Below are 21,086 nucleotides of genomic sequence, written 5' to 3'. Positions count from 1 at the left end.
CAAATCAATGTTTACATATGCCAAAGGTATAATACTATACACTCGCCATTTAAGCGAAGCCAACAAATCATGCGATGACAAAATCATAATGCACCTATATAAAACCATACGCCCGTTGACATACAGATAAGAAAAATTGTTCTGCCGACAAGGACAGAAATATGAAAAGCTCGTTAAATATGATCGCCGAGCGAGGACAGGGTGTTGGGGAGAACAATCTGTTCATCTCGGTATACCTAGTAGGAATCTCTCATTTGAATTCATTGGCTCGTCCAGAGACCAAAAGACCAATGATCAAGCCGAAAAGACCGAGGACGGAGCTGAAGATTTCAATGACGAGAATTTTGACGAACCTGCATTTCACATTAGACATAACATCCCCGTAAACAAGATAGGAACGGGGTACGAACAAGCTGGGATCAGCAGCATCAGCCAAAGCAGCACCACTTCCATTGATACCAACAGAGATACCGCAAATCAAGTTGCAGGCACCCACGGTAATTCCACCCCAAAACAAGGAGAATCCAGTATACATATTGCTGCCAGAATATACATTCACCGGATCCACAAAGTTGAGCTTTGACGAGAAGACGATGGCCATGATAACGCCGTAGATGGCGACGACTTCACAGAAAATGATAGAGATCAAGTTTTTTGTTCGTATCCGGGGTGCCTTGACACCACCGCCGAGGATGGATGAACCGGTGAGGAAGATGCCCCTAGAAGATGAATGTCATTAATGATGCTCACTAGAAAGGGACAGTCTCCGTACCATGCCGCTCCGACTACCGAAAGACCTATACACATAGCTATTCCGATATTCGCCCATGTGTATGGTGATACTGTCTCTAAAAATTGACCGACCTGTTCGCAATCGTTAGATATTGTTATGAGTTCTTCGACCGGGCAGACGAGTATCGTACATTGAATGCTTCGCCTTCGCCGTGAAATAGCATATCTAGCCCACATTATCAGTAACAAACATCCCAAAGAGAGACTAGTAGCTCTTACAAGCACCGACAACACCAAGTGCGGTGGCCGCAACACCCGTAGAATAGAGCGCCATTGCTGATGTTTTTGTGTGTCTATTTATCGCAGATGGCAGTCGTCCGAGCTGGATGACGCGTCGAGCAAGCGTATAAAACAGCCCCTATAGCTATTCAAAGCGTGGGGTCACTGTAGGAAGAGATCGGATGGTAGTTGGCAGTTGATGATGATGCTGGTGGTGCTTAGTAGCCTTAGCTCCTCAGTAGATACAAGTTGGCAATCTGCCGGGCGGTAAGCCAAACGGGGCGATATAATTGGTTCCGAGCCCCCCCTCTCCAATGCATAGTAGGTAACTAGGTTAACGACTCCCCGTGCTCTTTAATATGCCTTCCTCTCTCCCTTTCTCTCACGTCACGTCTTAACTACAAACCTGCTTACCTCGGATCGTTGTTTTTGCTCTGACGAACGTTACGAATTTGCTTTGTTTAGTCCATCGATACTCATACTCTTCTCTAATAGTAGTCGACATCCTATTTCCAAGCTCGATTATCCCCGGTTCCAGTTCCCCTGAACCGAGAGACGCCATACCTCCTCATTCCTGCAAATCATGGCTTCACAAACAGCTGTGGGTTCTTATTCGAACCCGTTGAAGAAGTTTAAGTGTGTTTAAAATTGCTGTTGGTTCTTCCCTGGGAATGAATTGGTCTGATCCGGATTATAGATTAGTGTTTCTCGGAGAACAGAGTGGTATGTTACGATACTCAATGCAGTGCCTATATGGGTTAGCATTCGGGTCTAATACTTGAATTTGCAGTCGGAAAAACCTCTTTGATTACACGATTTATGTACGATTCGTTCGACAACACATATCAGGCAACAATTGGAATCGACTTTCTGTCAAAGGTGTGCCTCGCCTTAAATCCCCTTGACCGGTGAATGTCGTTTCTTACGCAATGATTGTTGTTATACAGACTATGTACCTCGAAGACCGAACAGTTCGATTGCAACTCTGGGACACAGCCGGCCAGGAACGTTTCCGATCCCTCATCCCCTCCTATATCCGTGACTCTAGTGTCGCTGTCGTCGTGTACGACATCTCCAACGCCAAATCGTTCCAGAATACAAAAAAATGGGTAGACGATGTTCGAGGCGAACGAGGCAACGATGTGATTATTGTGCTTGTTGGAAATAAGACTGATTTGAACGACAAGCGGGAAGTTACCACCGCGCAGGGCGAGGAGGAGGCGAAGAAGAATGGGCTTATGTTTATTGAGACCAGTGCAAAGGTTGGACATAACGTGAAGCAATTGTTTAGAAGGATAGCACAGGCACTTCCAGGCATGGATGGTGAGGCACAGAGGGGGGAGAACCAAAGTAAGTTGATCATTTTGGGCTCAAGAGCGCAGACGGTATACTAATTGCTTTATTCGTAGTGATTGATGTCAACATCAACCCATCTCAACCAACAAATAACGACGGATGCGCCTGTTAAATGTTTGGTGCGGGCCGGGTTTGATATGTTCATAAGTGGCGCATGATTCTTTGAGTGCCTATTCTTGGGACCTGTATATGATTACTATTGTTTCTTTCCTCTCTGGATTAATATATACCTAGGCATTCTGTCGATTCTCGCAGTTAGAGGTTGTTGCTTACCTATACCATCACACATTCTATACTTATCACTTTCGCCAAAGTCTACCCGGACAGTTGGACCCATGCCAAAGCCCACACTCCTAACCGTCATCTCTTTGGAGAGCACCTTCCCAAGTCTTACTAAGGGATATAACTTTCTAAACTCTCCTTGTTTCCTGCTGCGAATGAAATGAGTGCATTCTCGGCTTGGCCCTGTATTTATCATCCATGTTTAGTCTCAAAGTATATCTGAAGCGAGATGAGACGGTCGACTGCAATGCGATGTGATTTTTATTCTATTCATGTGTAGAAGACTGTGTACCTAAGTGTTGAAAGTAAAATCGAGATACACTGATTGATAGGCGGGCTTAGACGGAGATTAGATGGTTTGATAAAGACAGGTTTCGATTAGACTCAACGCGATCTGATCCCAGCTGATACGTCTTTCATCTTTTTACGGAGTAGACTTGACGTACTCCGGACGAGCCCGTAAGGCAGCAATATACTCGTAGTATTGAGTTCATAGTTAAAGGAGCAGCTAACTTCTTTAGTCAGTGTGGTACGTATGTATTCGTTCGCAAATTTGAGGCGCGGCGTTCTTCGGCCCCTGATTGGACGGCTGGATGCCCAACGTCGTAGACTTCAGCGCTATGGTTGTGATTGTACACGATTTGTATGCAATTGACATTCAGACTGCAAGTACTTTCCCAATGGATTCACGCAAAACGAAGTATGATTGAACAACACAATCTCAGGACTCGAAGAATGGCCACAGGACGTCATCTACCTGCAGATTTGCCTAGATAAACAGAAAATTCGGCACTGATCTACCAAGAGGCTTGGCGAACGGCTTCCCCGGGAACAACCACCCTCTCTCTATTTGAGTCTGTTATTTTCTCTCCTCCTTATCTCGCTTCTTCTCACTTTATCACCTTTACATTCCTTCTTTCCTGTCACGCTTTGTCTTATCGGTCTTCTGCCGACTTCCAGACCAGAGCAGAGAAAAGCGACATCTCAAGAGTGGCTCGGTAGATTCGCAGTCAATTTCGATTTTTCTGCGGGTTTGTCTGTCTAACGGTCGACATCCGCCTCGAGCGTCATCACCATGGCGCTTCGCATCTTTCGCATTCCGCGCATTCAGGTAAGCAAGCGACGTTTCGCCCATGTTTTAGAAATAGATCACCAGCTAACATGTATCTATTCAGCGCTTTTTGGTCGTCCTGAGCTTACAGACCGGCGCTTCGCTCATCACCTTGTCATTACTTCTCAACAAAATTAGCGGTCTATATGGACTCCTCGCTCTATTAACCGGCTACCACCTCTCACCCATCCAACTATCCATGTACATCTACTCACTTGCCGCCCTCGCCCTCACCGCACTTCTTTTCCCTCATATCAGAAAACAAACGCCCCTTCATTGCCTGGCCCTCGCCTGGCTTTACTTCTTGGACACCGTCATCAACGCCGTGTACACTGTTGCATTCGGCGCTACATGGTTCCTGGTTGTATCTCAACATACTCATAATACGCCCACGACATCTGGACTCGGATCCACGATCGATGACACATCCGGGTTCACCAGCCCGAAATATAACGTCTCGTCGGTGCACGTCCCTGTTCCTGGAGATGGAATCACCGCAGTTCCGGCATCTTCACCAGCCGGCGTGGCTGCGGATACAACAACCGGCACTCCCAGTCTTGGCGATGGAATCAAACAGCCCGAGAGCCTTGAAAGCATCATTATGATTTCTGTCCTGTTGCTGATTCGCCTCTACTTTGTCTTAGTTATGTTTGCTTATGCCAGGCAGACATTGCGCCAGAAGCTGCTGAATGGTTCTCAGCCCTCCTACAACCAGCTTCCTACACACAGTCGTGCCACTTCAGTGGCAACGGTGGCTAGTGCGGCTGACATTGACCGAGAGCCTTTCCTCCCTGGCACCCCCGAAGGCCAGGGCTGGCAAGGAACTTTGGGCCGTGCCATGATCAGCGTCTTCAGGAATTACTGGTTGGCTCCTGATACGTCAGAAGCCGAAGATGCAAGCTGGATGAAGGGATTCGGTCAGAGTCTTCATTCTCGAAACGATTCCACAGTTGAGGGTCTAACGGAGCGAGAGCGACGTCGCCGGTCTGGTACCGGTCCCCCAAAGCCATCGCAGTCAGTTCTTCAAGCTGCCTCTTTGATGCAGCCCGTTGGCGGTGAAGGTGGCAATGCCGGTGTTGACCTTCAAGATTTGAACGAAAATAGATAAATTGCGTTGACTAGACGGAAATGAGTCAAGACAGCATGATTTTGTCTGTTTGGAGTTTGTTCCCTTTTTTTGGCGTTGGACATATCCTACATCTTACATTCGGACATGATTTTAGATTTCACTATACGGGATGATCATTTCAGCATTTTCTGCATATACTCCTCTTTTACCTCAGCACATATTGCTAGAGTGTAGATCTGGCAAGGCTGGCTGGGTACTAGAACGAGGCCTCATGGGGACAAGATTACTAAACACTTAACGACGCGAAATACTTTTCGCAACCCTTGCATGTTGATTGATGTCAGGCGGGGGCGGATGGCGTGATACATGTATATTCATATATTAAACTGGTTGGCGTAGAGGTTATATAATACATAATGATTTGTGATCATACTCTTACTACGTACTCTGTATAATAAGTTAGCTATTTTGTTCACGTACTGAATGTAAAGAATCGATAATTCGGCCGACACTCTCGTCACGGGGCCTCCGCAAAATCGGCAGAAGTTTAGCATGTTTGCATCGATGTCGTGATCGGCCACCAATCACACCCGCCGCATTTCCATCGAGCATATTACCATATATGGACATTTTTTCTTCGACTCCCTCCCCTCCATCGCTCAGTCACTTTTCTTCGTGATCTCTGGTCAATTGCCCGTATGACAGTATAGCCAGAGAGTCTTTTCTTTTCTCTTTGCAATTGCTTTCTTTTTTGTGTGAAAAGTTCAATTGTGTCAAGTATATTCTTGCTTGCATTCATGTGGTGGTGATATACATTCGCCCCCCCCCAGTCTTTTTTATTTAGTTATTCCCCCGCGCTTGTTGCCGAACAACGTGAGATTTGGTTGTCAATATGGCGTCTGTCACAACCTCCGCGCAAGCTGGTAAGATTATTCTATTAATCAAATGATCTTCATGTCTTGACTATGATATACTGACTTTCCCCAGCGGCTAGGGTCGCCTACCTTGCGAGCGATGTCATACTCTCTGTTCAGCCATCGCTACAAGCGGACTCCATCTTCTCCGACTCATTAAAGACACAGGCCAAGAACCTTGACCGCAGCGTCTTATTGAAGGGCACACCAGAGGTAAGCTGGTTTAAATGAATGAATGTATACGATGATCGACTGACTAAATCTTCAGATCCGATCTGTCCGTTTCAATGAAGATCCTCTCCTCTCCGCCTTCTATCCCCTCCAGCAAGGCAAGCTGGTTACAGTCACGACATCGTCTTCTGTACTGCTCAGCTCAATTCCTCACCTCTACCGACTTGCCAACTACCCCATTGTGTTGCATGTTGCCATTGAGTCCTCAGACTTCAGCGCCATCAGCTCAATCCGTCAATGCGGATTCACTTTCCTCCAATCCGAGACTATTCAGGAAGCTCAAGACATTGCCTTGACAGCACATGCTTTGGCTCTCAAGTCCGGAAAAGGTGTTATTCACTTCTTTGATCCCGCCAATTCCGCCAGCGATGCTGCTATTATCCCAGAAGATTATGAGGTTGTCAAGACAGTTTTGGATTTGGATGCTATCCGACCTTCCTACAACCAGTCCGCTGACAGCCAGACTCTCTACGCTGATTCTGGACGACTGCCAACAGTCTCTGAAGACACTGTTGGAGCTCCTTCTACCGCTGAATCCGCCCCAACTTCAACACTCCCCACTACCGCCGCATCATTGAGCCAGGAAACTTCTTCTGTGGGATCATCTCGTCGAGACAGCAGTGTTGACAGTCATGCTTTGAGCTCTGCTGCGACAACTGTGGACGGCTCAAGCGTACGACCCATCAACTCTGCAGATATCTTCAGATGGTCATCCGAGATTTGGGAGACCCTTGCAAAGCTCACGAGCAGACAGTACCAAGCAATTGAGTACACCGGCCCGCAAGACGCAAAGTCTGCCATCTTCATTTTCGGATCTACCGGTGTTTTTGTTGACGCTTTGAGCGATGCCAATACCAGTGCTGATTTGAAGGAGGTTGGAATCATCACAGCCCGTCTCTATCGTCCCTGGATCGGAAGTCAGGTTTCAAGCCAGATTCCCAAATCTTTGAAACAGATTGCTGTCCTAGAGCAAGTGCGAAAGACCACCAGATGGGGTCCATCTTTCTTAGACCTCCTCTCTAGCTTGTCTTCCGCCCAAGGACAGTCTCCTCGTCTTGTTGGGTACCGTCTTGGCCACGTCGAGCCATCAACCGTCGACCAGGCCTTGCGCGGTATTTTGCAAAACCTCACATCTGAGTCGCCTATTCAAAACCTTGAAGTTGGTAGCCACGAAGTCCCCACCACAAAGGAAGATTTGGCCCAGCCCGCTCTCGAAAATGCTTACACAAAGATCTTGGACCAACTATTCGGTCAGCGGTTGTATGTTGCCAACCAACTAGGTGCCAAAAATGCTGGTATTTCTGCTACGATCGCTGCTAGCCCTGAATATGGATTTGGATCTCTGCTTGCAAGATCTGAGCACCGCGAGCGATTCATCACAGAAGTGGAGGAGGCTGCAAAGTCATCAACATTTGCCACTGATGCACCAGCACAATTGTTGTCCAAATGGGCATTGAGCGCACGAGATACCGCCAAGGTCAATGCTCTTGCCGAAGATGTTGTTGGGCGTTTGAAGATGGACGATTCTCAAGTCGCAAAACAGCTTCTCGAAAATCACAAGCTTTTCTTCAAGGAGTCTCAATGGCTTATTGGATCCGATGCCTGGGCATACGACCTTGGCAACTCTGGTGTTCACCACGTTCTCGCATCCGGCGCTAATGTGAATATGCTCATCATTGATTCCCAACCATACTCCGAGCATGCTGCTGCCGACCCTACCCGCAGAAAGAAGGATATTGGCTTGTATGCTATGAACTATGGAAACGCATATGTTGCCTCCGTTGCCGTTTATGGCTCTTATACCCAGGTTTTGCAAGCTATGGCAGAGGCTGACCAGTACGATGGACCTTCCGTTGTTGTCGCTTATCTACCTTACCACAAGGAGAACGAGTCTCCATTGACCGTCCTTCAAGAGACAAAGAAGGCCGTTGATATTGGCTACTGGCCACTCTACCGCTGGAACCCTGGCAACGATGAGAATGGAGAGCCCAAGTTCTCTCTTGACTCTGAGCGCATCAAACGCGAACTTGAAGAGTTCCTTCGCCGAGATAACCAGCTCACTCAGCTTATGAGACGCAACCCCAAGTTTGCCAACAACCTTTCTGAATCTTACGGAACCGAAGTTCGCGCACTTCAGAAGCGCAAGGCCAAGGATTCGTATGAGAAGCTGTTGGAAGGACTCTTCGGTGCTCCACTTACCATTCTTTATGCTTCTGATAACGGCAATGCTACGAATATCGCTAAGCGACTAGGCAACCGTGGACGTCTCCGAGGTCTCAAGACCTTGGTCATGGCTATGGACGATTATCCTATCGAGGATCTTGCCACAGAGGAGAACATCGTGCTCATCTCGAGTACCGCTGGTCAAGGTGAATTCCCTCAGAATGGTCGCGCATTCTGGGAAGTTATCAAGAGCTCTGGCGATCTCGATCTTTCTTCTGTTAAGTATTCCGTTTTCGGATTGGGCGATAGCCATTACTGGCCCCGTAAGGAAGACAAGATCTATTACAACAAGCCTGCCAAGGATCTTGATGCTCGCATATCTTTCTTGGGTGCTAGCAAACTCACTGAGATTGGATTGGGCGACGACCAAGACCCAGATGCTTTCCAAACCGGTTACGCTGAATGGGAGCCCCGTCTATGGCAAGCTTTGGGAGTCGACAAGATTGAGGGTCTTGCTGATGAGCCTCCACCATTGACCAACGAGGATATCAAGATAGCCTCCAACTTCCTCAGAGGTACAATTGCTGAGGGACTCTTGGACGAGAGCACTGGTGCTATTTCTGCCAGTGATTCTCAGCTCACCAAGTTCCATGGAACCTATATGCAGGATGACCGTGACTTGCGTGATGAGCGCAAGGCACAAGGTCTTGAGCCTGCTTATTCTTTCATGATTCGTTGCCGACTCCCCGGTGGTGTTGCTACACCTCTACAATGGTTGCAAATGGACGAAATCAGCAGTGCACATGGAAATGAGACCATGAAGCTTACGACCAGACAAACATTCCAATTCCACGGTGTCATCAAGAGCAAGCTTCGCCCAGCGATGCGCGCCATCAACAAGGCATTGATGACCACCCTTGCTGCTTGCGGTGATGTTAACCGTAATGTCATGTGCAGTTCCCTTCCTGAGCTTTCTGCATACCATCGTGAAGTGTACGCTATCTCGCAGAAGATTTCCGACCACTTGCTCCCCGCAACCACTGCGTACCATGAGATTTGGTTGAAGGATGATGATGACAAGAAGGTCCTCGTTGCAGGAGACGCCGTTCAAGATTATGAGCCTCTGTATGGCCCTACCTACCTCCCTCGTAAATTCAAGATCACCATTGCTATTCCTCCTCACAACGATACCGATGTCTATGCTCACGATATTGGTCTCATTGCTATCAAGGGTTCTGATGGCCATCTTGAAGGTTTCAACTTGATTGCCGGTGGTGGTATGGGTGTGACACACAACAACAAAAAGACCTACCCCCGAACTGGTTCCATGTTTGGTTTCGTCCCAACTGATAAGGCACACATTTTCTGCGAGAAGATCATGCTTGTCCAGCGTGACCACGGTGACCGCAAGAACCGTAAACATGCCCGTCTGAAGTACACCATCGACGACATGGGTGTCGAGGTCTTCAAGGGCAGGGTCGAGGAGATCATGCCTGAGGGTCTCAAGTTTGCTGAGCCTCGTCCTTTCAAGTTTGTGTCTAACATTGACACCTTCGGCTGGCAAAAGGATGAAAAGGGCTTGAACCATTTCACTTTCTTCATTGAGAATGGTCGTATTGAAGATACAGCCGACTTCCCTATGCGAACTGGCCTACGAGAACTCGCCAAACTCAACAAGGGTGAATTCCGTTTGACTGGTAACCAGCACGTCATCTTGTCAAACATCGAGGACTCTGACCTTCCCGAGATCAAAGCTCTGTTGGCCAAATACAAGCTTGACAACACCGCATTTAGTGGCTTGCGTCTCTCATCTTCCGCATGTGTTGCCTTCCCCACCTGCGGTCTTGCCATGGCTGAGTCCGAGCGCTACCTGCCCGTCCTTATCGACAAACTCGAGTCCACTCTCGAAGAGAACGGCTTGGGCAAGGAGAGCATCGTCATGAGGATGACCGGTTGCCCTAACGGCTGCGCTCGTCCATGGCTCGCCGAAGTCGCCTTTGTCGGCAAGGCTTATGGTGCTTACAACATGTACCTTGGTGGTGGTTACCATGGCCAGCGTTTGAACAAGCTCTACCGCTCTTCGATCAAGGAGGACGAGATTTTGGATATCATGAAGGGTCTTCTCAAGCGATACTCTCTTGAGCGCAAGACCGATGGTGAGAAACCTGAACGTTTCGGTGATTGGTGTATCCGCGCCGGAGTTATCAATGAGACTACCGAGGGCAAATATTTCCACGACAACGTAAGTACCTTTTAACCCTTCTTCTGAAAAATATGATATTAACAGCTCCTCCAGACTGCCGAAGCAGAAGAAGACGAAGAGTAAAGCTCTGATCTTCAAGTCACAAACTCTTTTTACGCGATGATCTATGATATGAAAAAAATCATCTAGCATTATGAATTTTGTTCGTGTTTGAGAAATGCGACGTCGACATTGAATACAATAGAGCATGTTGCGTGCAAATCTTGATTCCGCTTTTTGTTTTGATTGGTTCTAGAAATTGTACTGTATGTGTAAATATTAGGATAATCTCCAAATCTTATTGATTCAAATAATTTCAATCATTTCCATTGCATGGCATAAGGTGTTTTTATTAGTCTTGAGTAGACCAGACCGTAGTTGGAGTTGCGGGCAAGCTCTTATCGATAAGAGGAGAAAAAAACGGCCCGCGTCAGAGTCAACCTCAAAATAATCTCCCCACAGGTTTCAATTTCTTCACCAACTACAAGTACATCTACGACGAATATACCACTTAGCCCGATATTCGGTTTACTTTCAGAGCAAATACTTGCAATTTCAATCTTCCACACTACAAAAAGTACTTATAGGCACACAACGAATCGAACAGACAGAGCCTCACGGCTCAAAAATTGACGACCAAAGGAACCAAAAAAAATGGATTCCTCAGACCCGATAGTCGCCTCCTACGACGTCTTCCTCACCGACTCCGACATAGCGCGCTACGTATTCCAATACCCTGACCGCGAAGTTGAAACCAAACACGGCACAGGCGGCCCCTACGATGAACGCCACGGCCAGAAACCCGTGAGTTTAAAACTGAAACCCAAAACCGGTCTTGTCGAGATCGATGTTCCGATTGCTACTTCTTCGGGTGTTTATGATGTGAATCGAGGATTGAAGTATGGCGAGGCTATGAAGCAGTCGCGCGTCTTAAGGGAGGGCGGGTCGTTTGGGTTGGCGGGAGGGTTTAATTCGCATTCTACTGGTGCGGGAGCCAATGCTGGCGGTGGGAGGGTGAAGACAGAAGGAGGGGAGGATGTCGAGATGCAGGATGCGAAGGGCTCAAGAAATGCGTCTACGATTTTGAGGACGCAGACGCTTGCGGGTAGAATGAAGGAGCCTGTTGATGGGGAGCCGGTTTATATGCTTGGTGCTTTTCGAGGGTGTACGTCTCATCCCCCGTGTGTCTTTGTACCTGTCTGATCTTTAATTCCTCTGACTATGTGATTTTTTCTAGCGAAATTCTTCCTCTCCCCCGTCTCGGCACTGGTCCAATTACGGCCTCAATTACATCACATCGATGCCTCGGATGAAGCGTCGCGGACACGACTTATGCGCGGCAGAAAGGATCTAGAAGAAGATGGCGCGGCGGTGCAAGCCGAAGCACGAGCGGTGGATGTTAAGGTCAAATCTACAGAAGGCGGCGAGGCTGCACCAGCAGGTAATATTGAATTGTTGAAGAAGATTCAGGATGAAAAATGGGAGGCTTATGAGTGGTTTGATGCTGAGGTAAATGCCATCTATCTTTATCTGCGTATCTTTGGATCTGCGTGCTAATTGATCATCTATAGAGCGAAGAAGCATGGGTTACATATGAGAATTACATGATTCACCAAGAACCCGAGGATCTGCCGCAATTAGAGTCTGCGCTGGATGGGGAGACGTATCTTGATGTTATGAGTGCGCCGCGCGTTGATCCTGCGCGACCGGAGATGACAGGTTGGGCTATGAAGCAGAATAGAAGAAAACAGAAGGGATTTATTGATGTTGATAGCTGATAGAGATGGTTTGGATCTTCGTCCTCAATTCCAAGAGAATTCAAATTGGGCGAGCCATTAAATGATAGAGGGACTTAAAGCCTCCGAACTCATCATGATTCACGAACACTCTTGACTTCACTAGCCAGCATTGTACTTCGTCCTTGTGTAGAATTGAATGTGTAGAGTCGCCACGGACCCACTCCAGCCTACAGCTTCCCCTTTTTTCTAGAAGATCCAGTGGACCTCACATGACTCGAACAACGCCATTGGTCCGCACTGACCCGACGGGCCCGATTTGCTCGCGCGACAATCGTCGGTGTTAAATCGCTTTTTTTTCTCTTCCCTTCCTGCCTTCACAGTTCTTCATCTGCCATTCATCCGACTGTTGCCCTCTTTCATTCTTGTCATCTTCTTTTCCATTAGCAGCTTGCTGTTTAATTGTGTTCAGGGAAGAAGCATCCGTCTTCTATCCTTTTTCATTCTTTTTTTTGTTGTACTTGTTTCTAAAGCGTGAGAGATTTCTATTGCATTGCGCCCTTTCGTCACGCCAACAACAACAAAAGTACCATCGCACTTGTTTTGCATCAACTAATATACTCGACTATCAATGCTTTTTTAATCATCCGCGCAAAATATCTAACAGCAACCATGTTGCCTCGTGCCGCCCGTCGCCGAAACCCCCTTCACCAACTACGCTTGTCGACCGAGCAGTTGACTCTACCATGGCTATGTCCAGCGGCCCTCCGGGCTCACACTCAATCACACCGACCGGGAAACAATGACTCGAAACTGGCCCCTACAACATCGACTTTACATCGTCGCTCATCCTTCTCACAGTCTAGACGCTATCTGGCAACCGCAACGGATGGCGTGCCACTTTCATCGAGTGCCTCGCCAACCCCTTCCTGGCTATCACCGCTCCTGGGACAGACCTTGTATAGCGAACCTGCCATTATGATTCAAGAGAGCCAGTTGATTACCACGCCTACTTTAAAAAGAGTTCGTGGTATTGGCGGCTCACTCGAGGAGATGATGGCCCGTTTTCACGTTCTGCTTCAGACTCGAGAAATCGAAAAAGCCGCACAAGTCCTCGATCGCATGTCAGCAGCCTTTGCGCATGGCGATCTTCGCTTTCTCGATTTACACAATCAGTATATTGAAGCTGTGGTGGGTGATATGATTGAGAATAAACGCACGGGAGACACGTTGAAAAAGGCATTGAGTCTGCAAACCTGGTTTGAGGTCAAGTTGCCGCAGGGTTTTCTGAAGCCGAATGCTAGGACGATGGCGATTATGCTGCGAATGACGCTTCGTTTGTTTCATGGCTCGAGGCGCGATCGGACAGTGAGGAGATATTGGAATATGGTTAAGCAGAATAAGTTCGAGGTCGAGGTTTTGTCTATGCCTGATCTTTTGACGGAGCGGGATTTGGGTGAGATTTCACAGGTATGATCCTTCTTTCTCGCATTTCGGACTTGGCAAGCGAAGCTAACAATGAATATAGTTATGTCCTAATGAGCTGCCAAACTTTGACTTGATAATCGAAGACGAACCTGAATTTGTTGCGGAAGAGACCCCGACTCACAAAGACACATCTGTTCGTGCGACCAAGCAGAAAGGTCTCGGTCTTTCGTCCTTGAAGTCTACTTTATCAGTACTTCCGGATTTTGATAATGCCATCGAGATAGAGGATCTCGAATCGGAAGAAGCAAAGAAATTACAACGCAAAAGACAGGCAGAACTAGAAGGCAAAGCCGTAGACACAGCTAAGAAACGCTGGCAACGAGAGATGGAGACTATGAGATCGGCAGGTATCGATACGTCCGGTGGCGGCAAGACCATAGCCAGCTTGTTGGAACAATGGTACAATGATTTGGTCATTAAGGTTAAAGAAGAAATCAATACTTTTGGATCGTCAGAGAAGAGCTCGAAATTATCGCCCGACGACAAGACTCGAGAATACGCAGACTTTTTACGTCTTCTTCCACCTGACACGTTGGCTGCGATCACAGTGATGCACATTATCCAACTTTTCGCTCGAGCAGGTGTTGAGAAAGGTCTCAAGGTTCCCACGATTATGACATCTCTCGGGCAAGAAGTCCAGAACGAATTCATTGCGCAGTCGATGATCGCCAAGTCGGAGCGTGATTCTCGTCACCAGAAATTCATCAAGCAGGTCGTGGAAAACAGGAAGAAAAAGGCAGGCCGCATCAAATTCAAGAAGCTTTTGACTGAAATGAAATGCGACAGCCGCCAAATCGACTCCGAGCTCAATTGGCCAATTGATGTCCATGCTAAAGTGGGAGGTGCTTTGTTGTCATTGTTGTTTGACTGCGCCAAAACACCGGTGGTACAGGAAGATCCAGAAACGAAAAAACGCATCACGATCATGGAACCGGCTTTTCAGCACTCTTATGAAATCAACAGAGGAAGGAAGTTTGGTTTGTTACACGCTCATCCCGAAGTCACTCGACGACTTATCCGCGAAGCCCCGAATGCCGTTCATGCTCGTCATATGCCAATGCTCTCGGAGCCTCAACCGTGGACTGGGTTTGATAAAGGCGGATTTCTTGCACAGCGCAGCTCGATTATACGCACAACGCCTGGAGACACTCTTCAACAGTCGTATATGAAGAAGGCTTTGGAAAAAGATGGACTTCCCGAAGTTCGTGCCGGCTTGGACATTTTGGGGAAGACGGCATGGACTATCAACAATGATGTGTTTGATGTTATGCTAGAGGCATGGAACACCGGCGAAGCCTTTCCCAAAATCCCCCCTCTCGATCCGAAGATTCCTATGCCCGAGAAACCGGCGGATGATGACATTGAAGCGATGAAAGTATACAACAACAAGCTCCGTGAAGCGGAGAACTTGCGATCTGGTCTTCATTCTCAAAGATGTTTCATCAATTTCCAAATGGAAATCGCTCGTGCATACAAGAATCAAACCTTCTATCTGCCTCACAACATGGATTTCCGTGGTCGTGCCTACCCACTTCCAGCATATTTGAACCAAATGTCTGCCGATAACGCTCGATCTCTTCTTCTTTTCAAGAAGGGCAAGGCGCTCGGCGAGGCTGGGCTGAGGTGGTTGAAGATTCATCTTTCAAACGTTTATGGTTTCGACAAGGCGAGTCTACAAGAAAGGGAAGAATTTACCATGAAACATCTGGATGATGTTCTTGATTCGGCAAACAAGGGTCTACATGGTAGAAAATGGTTTATGGAGGCCGAAGATCCCTGGCAGTGTCTTGCCGCATGCTGTGAATTGCGCAACGCACTTCAACTCGAGAGTCCAGCTGAGTATATGTCGCGACTGCCTGTACACCAAGATGGTTCTTGCAATGGTCTTCAACATTACGCAGCATTGGGAGGAGATATGGAAGGTGCTCAACATGTTAACCTTGAACCCGGTGACCGCCCCAAGGATATCTATACTGGTGTCTCGGACTATGTTACAGAAAAGGTAGCGCGAGATGCAGCAGCCGGCCACGAGATTGCCAAGCTTCTTGAAGGAAAAATCAAGCGTAAAATTGTCAAGCAGACCGTCATGACCAACGTTTATGGTGTCACTTTTGTTGGTGCTATTCGCCAAGTTCGTCGTCAGATCGCTGCTCATTATCCAGGCCTTGAAGAGGTTCCCGGTATCAGCAAGTATATTGCCAGCGCTATTTTCGAAGCACTCAGCACGATTTTCAGTGGCGCCCATTCTATTCAGTATTGGTTGGGAGACTGCGCTACTAGAATCAGTCAATCCATCTCTCCGGACCAACTTGACTTGCTTGCCAAACATGTCCTTCAGGCCAACCCTTCAGTCAAGGACGATGCCGAGACTGACCCGCTCAAGATGTTCCGATCTACTATCATCTGGACCACGCCGTTGGGTCTTCCTGTTGTTCAGCCTTATCGGGCCGTGAAGTGCCAGCGTGTGTATACCACGTTGCAGACGTTGAACATTATTCAGAATTCGACATCAGGTAGTGTGTCTAAACGCAAACAGCTTCAGGCTTTCCCACCGAACTTTATTCATTCATTAGACGCCACTCACATGATGCTATCTGCTATTGAGTGTTATCGTCAAGGACTGGTTTTCTCTGCTGTTCACGATTCGTTCTGGACTCATGCATGTGACGTTGACAAGATGAATATCGCTTTGCGTGATTGTTTCATTCGCATGCACAGCGACGATATCATTAAGAGATTAGCTGCTGAGTTTCGTGCTCGTTATCAAGGCCACATTTTTCTCGCCAAGATTCCCGAGTCATCTCCCGTTGCACAAGCAATTGCTAAGTATCGCAAAGAGAGATACGGCAACTCAAAGAGAAAATACTACGTCGATGAATTGTTGATGGAGCACCAACGACAGACCCTTCTACGATCGGATGCTCCAGAATTGCAAGAAAAAGGCCGTGCAATGGTAACAGCGGCAAGCATTTTTGAGCGCGTGGGTGGTAGTCACAACGACTTGGCCATCGCCTCTACGCTTGGCCAGACTGGAACCGGTAATATCACGAGTGAAAAACGAGCAGGGGTGTTTGGCAATGCTGTTGTCGACGACAAGGACCCGGCTGTGGCCAGCTTGTTCTCGGACCTTGACCCACAATACCTGGACGCCGAGATTGACGCCAAAAGCCGAGAGGACGTCGTCGGCGAAGAAAGCGGGGACGCCACTCAAGCGGAGGAACCCAAAATGGTCGAAGACGAAGTCGAGGGGAAACCGAAGTCTACAAAGACAAAATACAAGATGGAGTGGGCCTGGCTGCCACTTCAATTCCGTGACATTCCCAAGAAAGGTGAATTCGACGTCAGGCGATTGAAGGACAGTCAGTATTTCTTCAGTTAAACGCCCACTCTTTTTTTTTTCCTTCCTGTTCAAAACCTGTACATATATGGAGTTGGGTTATATGGGGATTGCATTTGCCTTGGAGTTTATTGTACGATTGATGGGGAAAGAAAAATTATCTCATGTACTACTAGAGGCGTGTCCGAGCTGTATATATAGCATAGCATAACTATAACATACGTATAACATTAGTTATAAGAAACAACGCATTCATTAAGTTGCCGATTCAAAAATTCACGTTGATTCCCCGAGCCTATATCTGCCACATTAATATTACATACTACATACTATGGTATAACAGTATAACTAATACCCAACCAGGCCAGACCCATGTCTCCTTTCGCCTCTCGTGACCAACGGAGCGCTAAGGACCAGGCCCTCCTGGACATTCGGCAGGCGAAATAAGCAGTGCCCGTGGTATGTGCCGATAGCCCCGCACTCTCTTCTTTTTAGCGTTGTTCGGGGTAAGCGTCAAATTAAGGAAAGGATGAAAATCTTACTCTGGACCGAACCTTCCCCGTGCCAAACCTTTTCTCTCGGACTCTTCGTTAAGCTCCCTCTCTCCCTCTCCCTCTCCCTCTCCCTCCTCTTCTTTTCTCTTCTCTTCTCTTATTCTAATAGAGTCAATCCTGCCATTTCTTTCTTGTTACTTGCACCCGAGAAGCATCTCTCTTTGCGTTGGTACTGTGCAAGGGCAAGCCACGCTCGAGCCTCTCTCAGTCAATTAATTAACTACTCCGTACTAAGTTTATTCAGCTGGACCGAGGCCTGGAGCCGTGGCAAACTGCCAGTTATTTACCCGGCCGGCGACTTTTCTGTGACTTTGGTGTTTCTGGCCAGAGCAGCTGTTGCTCCTTGGCGGTCCGAGTCACATTCGGTTCGTTCGACTTTTTCTTGTCTTATAAACTTATCGCATATACTCAAAGTCTCCCACGGTTGTCAATTGACTCGCAATTAGAGACTCGGCCTTCTCGACCTTCTCGACCTTCTCGACCTTTCAAGGGAAGGAATAGGTCGGTCTCTGGCACCCTTTTCTGTCGCGTTGACCGACCTACAGGCGGTTGAAACGACTCCACGCCATGTCTTCAGATTACCGATGACAATCCAGTAAAGTGGACTTTGGTTAGAAATCTCTATATCTAGTCAAATCAGACAAGCAATTTCATTGCAGAAAAGATGGCACAACCGTCGCAAACACCCGGTTTAGACACTCTCGCTGAGGGCTCGCATTATGCCTTGGAGCAATTGCGTCTTGCGCGCGAGGTCGACATGAATACCGACAACAACAACGAGTTCAAAAAAGATAACAAGGCCGCCGCGGATCCTGTTAACTCAAGAATGCAGATTATGCGCAGTCCGCTTTCGGATACGAGGGCTGGTATTCGCAAGCACTCTACTGATGCGGCTTCGGTGCGGCGACGGATTAGTCGTGCTTGCGATCAGTGTAATCAGTTGAGGACGAAATGTGATGGGCAGAGCCCCTGTGCACATTGTACTGGTGAGACTCATTTTCGCACACAAGCCTTATATTACTGAACCTAATTCAATGATTTTTTTTTTTGGTTGACAGAGTCCGGCCTGAGTTGCGAATATGCTAGAGAAAGAAAGAAACGTGGAAAAGCCTCAAAAAAAGATCTTGCGGAAGCCGCTGCAAAGGCTAGTGGTGGTACTCCCGTCTATGAAGCAGTGCCAGATCAATCATCTCAGTTATCAGGCGTGATGGCTTCAGAAAATGATGCACGGCTGAGTCAGTCGAGACGGTCCTTTTCAGAATCGCAAGTTGCGGGTCAACAACCGGGCCTTGCTAGTCTGCGCGAACTTGCACAACAACCACCACAGTCACGACCAAGGCAGTATTTCTCAGCGGCGAACATGAATTCAATGACTATGAATGAATATGGGGATGTGCAGAATGTAGATCGATCATTCATTCAGATGCCTGATTTGCGAGACTTGCAGCCGCGGTCGCCTCCCGCAATGGTTCCGGCTGGGTTGAATGGATTTCACGATGCGTATAATATGGTTGATCATGCGCCGACTAATATGAATCAATACCAATATCCGCAGTCCGGAGAAGATGCATCAGCAAACCACTTTACCGGCCTCACGCCTCCTGTTCAGTCTCCAGGGTGGTTACCCTTGCCAACACCATCGGGCTTTCCCTCGCTGAATATGTCTAATGGCTTCGCCAGCACATTGAAATATCCCGTGCTAGAGCCATTGTTACCTCATATAGCTTCGATTATTCCACAGCCGCTGGCATGCGAGCTTCTTGACCTTTACTTTGCCAGCACGTCCGCCTCACATGTCTTCCCCCAGTCACCGTACGTTGTTGGACACGTATTCCGAAAAAAGTCCATCTTGCACCAAACTCAGCCGCGCACATGCAGTCCTGCTCTATTGGCGAGTATGCTTTGGGTAGCAGCTCAGACTAGCGATGCGCCATTTTTGACGTCCCCTCCATCAGCGCGAGGGAGAATCTGTCAGAAGTTACTTGAAATTACGGTTGGCTTGCTACGACCTTTGATACATGGTCCTACGCCCGGAGAGACGTCTCCAAACTACGCTGCTAATGCAGTCATCAACGGAGTTGCGTTGGGGGGATTCGGTGTTTCAATGGATCAATTAAGTGCTCAAAACAGTGCCACCGGAGTAGTTGACGATGTTGCCACCTACATTCACTTAGCGACTGTGGTATCAGCGAGTGAGTACAAAGCTGGAAGTATCCGCTGGTGGGCAGCAGCCTGGTCTTTAGCACGCGAATTAAAACTTGGACGCGAACTTCCGCCAACGCCTTCACAACCCCAAAGTCATGATCGAGATGGTAATATCGACATGGAACCCAAGACTTCACGAGATACGAGTCATATCACCGAGGAAGAACGTGAAGAGCGTAGACGAATATGGTGGCTTCTTTACGTGATGGATCGCCACCTGGCATTATGCTACAACCGGCCCTTGACATTACTGGATAAAGAATGTGAAGGTTTGCTACAACCGATGAACGACGATGTCTGGCATACCGGCGATTTCGCGAATGCTGGGTACCGACGAGCAGGCCCAAGCTTCGAATGCACAGGACATGGGATGTTTGGGTATTTCCTGCCATTGATGACTATGCTCGGTGAGATAGTCGATTTGAATCATGCGCGTAACCATCCACGGTTTGGCATCCACTTTCGCACGAGCGGCGAGTGGGATAGTCATACAGTAGAGATTACTCGACAGTTGGATGTCTACGAACAGAGTCTACGCGAGTTTGAGACTCGACATCTAGCCTCTTTGGGCATTGGTAGCGATGGTGCTTCTGGCGCTGACGCTGGTTTCAACGCTCCTGTGGCGCCTACGGGGATTGACCACGTCAGTCCATCAGCAAGGTCGTCAAGCACGGTGGGCTCTCGAGTCAACGAGTCGCTTATGCAAACGAAAATGGTCGTTGCATATGGCACCTATCTCATGCACGTCCTACATATCCTGCTTGTCGGAAAATGGGATCCCATCTCTTTATTAGACGACAACGATCTATGGATCTCATCAGAAGCCTTCATCACAGCCATGGGCCACGCCGTCAAGGCTGCCGAAGCAGCATCCGATATCTTAGAATACGACCCTGATTTGAGTTTTATGCCATTCTTCTTCGGCATTTATCTATTACAAGGCAGTTTCCTGCTACTGCTTACAGCAGATAAATTACAAGGCGACGCTGATCCGAGCGTTGTCAGGGCATGTGAAACTATAGTACGAGCCCATGAAGCATGTGTTGTGACGCTGAATACTGAGTATCAGGTACTTAATTCCCTTTAGCCTATTTCTTCCTTTTTTTTTCATCTCTCTAGCGGATTGAATAGATTGCTAACGAATATTAATTATTACAGCGCAATTTCCGAAAAGTCATGCGTTCCGCGCTGGCGCAAGTCCGTGGCCGTGTGCCCGATGATTTCGGCGAGCAGCAACAACGACGGCGTGAGGTGCTTGCGCTTTATCGATGGACAGGCGACGGCAGCGGATTAGCTTTATGACAGTATATAGTATATGACAATTGCAAGGTGTTGGGGTGACTGACTGAGGATTGGGCAAAAGTTGGTTTGATTTTTTGGGGGCAGT

General features: G+C 47.9%; 7 protein-coding genes across 7 annotated transcripts; 6 read left to right on the top strand and 1 right to left on the bottom strand.

Annotated features, from left to right (window-relative positions):
* Positions 1-250: 250 nt before the first annotated feature.
* Positions 251-1,066, bottom strand: EYB26_002147 (uncharacterized protein; the record flags this gene model as incomplete). The annotated part of the gene is made up of 5 exons (XM_054261454.1): positions 251-353; positions 411-719; positions 773-864; positions 924-958; positions 1,012-1,066. 5 exons carry the CDS (start codon positions 1,064-1,066, stop codon positions 251-253), a joined length of 594 nt encoding a protein of 197 aa, XP_054117429.1.
* A 528-nt stretch (positions 1,067-1,594) lies between these two features.
* On the top strand, positions 1,595-2,479 carry EYB26_002146 (uncharacterized protein; the record flags this gene model as incomplete). Its single annotated transcript, XM_054261453.1, has 5 exons — positions 1,595-1,647; positions 1,709-1,734; positions 1,802-1,890; positions 1,959-2,361; positions 2,421-2,479. The coding sequence occupies 5 exons, from the start codon at positions 1,595-1,597 to the stop codon at positions 2,477-2,479; spliced, it is 630 nt and encodes a 209-aa protein (XP_054117428.1).
* Positions 2,480-3,724: 1,245 nt separating this feature from the next.
* On the top strand, positions 3,725-4,868 carry EYB26_002145 (uncharacterized protein; the record flags this gene model as incomplete). Its single annotated transcript, XM_054261452.1, has 2 exons — positions 3,725-3,760; positions 3,825-4,868. 2 exons carry the CDS (start codon positions 3,725-3,727, stop codon positions 4,866-4,868), a joined length of 1,080 nt encoding a protein of 359 aa, XP_054117427.1.
* Positions 4,869-5,721: 853 nt separating this feature from the next.
* On the top strand, positions 5,722-10,463 carry EYB26_002144 (uncharacterized protein; the record flags this gene model as incomplete). The annotated part of the gene is made up of 4 exons (XM_054261451.1): positions 5,722-5,752; positions 5,817-5,956; positions 6,012-10,379; positions 10,434-10,463. 4 exons carry the CDS (start codon positions 5,722-5,724, stop codon positions 10,461-10,463), a joined length of 4,569 nt encoding a protein of 1,522 aa, XP_054117426.1.
* Positions 10,464-11,033: 570 nt separating this feature from the next.
* On the top strand, positions 11,034-12,157 carry EYB26_002143 (uncharacterized protein; the record flags this gene model as incomplete). The annotated part of the gene is made up of 3 exons (XM_054261450.1): positions 11,034-11,544; positions 11,617-11,888; positions 11,951-12,157. The coding sequence occupies 3 exons, from the start codon at positions 11,034-11,036 to the stop codon at positions 12,155-12,157; spliced, it is 990 nt and encodes a 329-aa protein (XP_054117425.1).
* Positions 12,158-12,787: 630 nt separating this feature from the next.
* Positions 12,788-16,982, top strand: EYB26_002142 (uncharacterized protein; the record flags this gene model as incomplete). The annotated part of the gene is made up of 2 exons (XM_054261449.1): positions 12,788-13,585; positions 13,644-16,982. 2 exons carry the CDS (start codon positions 12,788-12,790, stop codon positions 16,980-16,982), a joined length of 4,137 nt encoding a protein of 1,378 aa, XP_054117424.1.
* Positions 16,983-18,158: 1,176 nt separating this feature from the next.
* EYB26_002141 (uncharacterized protein) lies at positions 18,159-21,001 on the top strand (the record flags this gene model as incomplete). The annotated part of the gene is made up of 3 exons (XM_054261448.1): positions 18,159-18,480; positions 18,553-20,768; positions 20,858-21,001. 3 exons carry the CDS (start codon positions 18,159-18,161, stop codon positions 20,999-21,001), a joined length of 2,682 nt encoding a protein of 893 aa, XP_054117423.1.
* Positions 21,002-21,086: the final 85 nt, after the last annotated feature.

Source organism: Talaromyces marneffei, chromosome 1 (genome assembly GCF_009556855.1).
Source record: "Talaromyces marneffei chromosome 1, complete sequence".
In the NCBI taxonomy this organism is placed as follows: Eukaryota; Fungi; Ascomycota; class Eurotiomycetes; order Eurotiales; family Trichocomaceae; genus Talaromyces; species Talaromyces marneffei.
The sequence above is the reverse complement of the archived record's forward strand: the minus strand, read 5'-3'. Positions and strand labels throughout refer to the sequence as shown.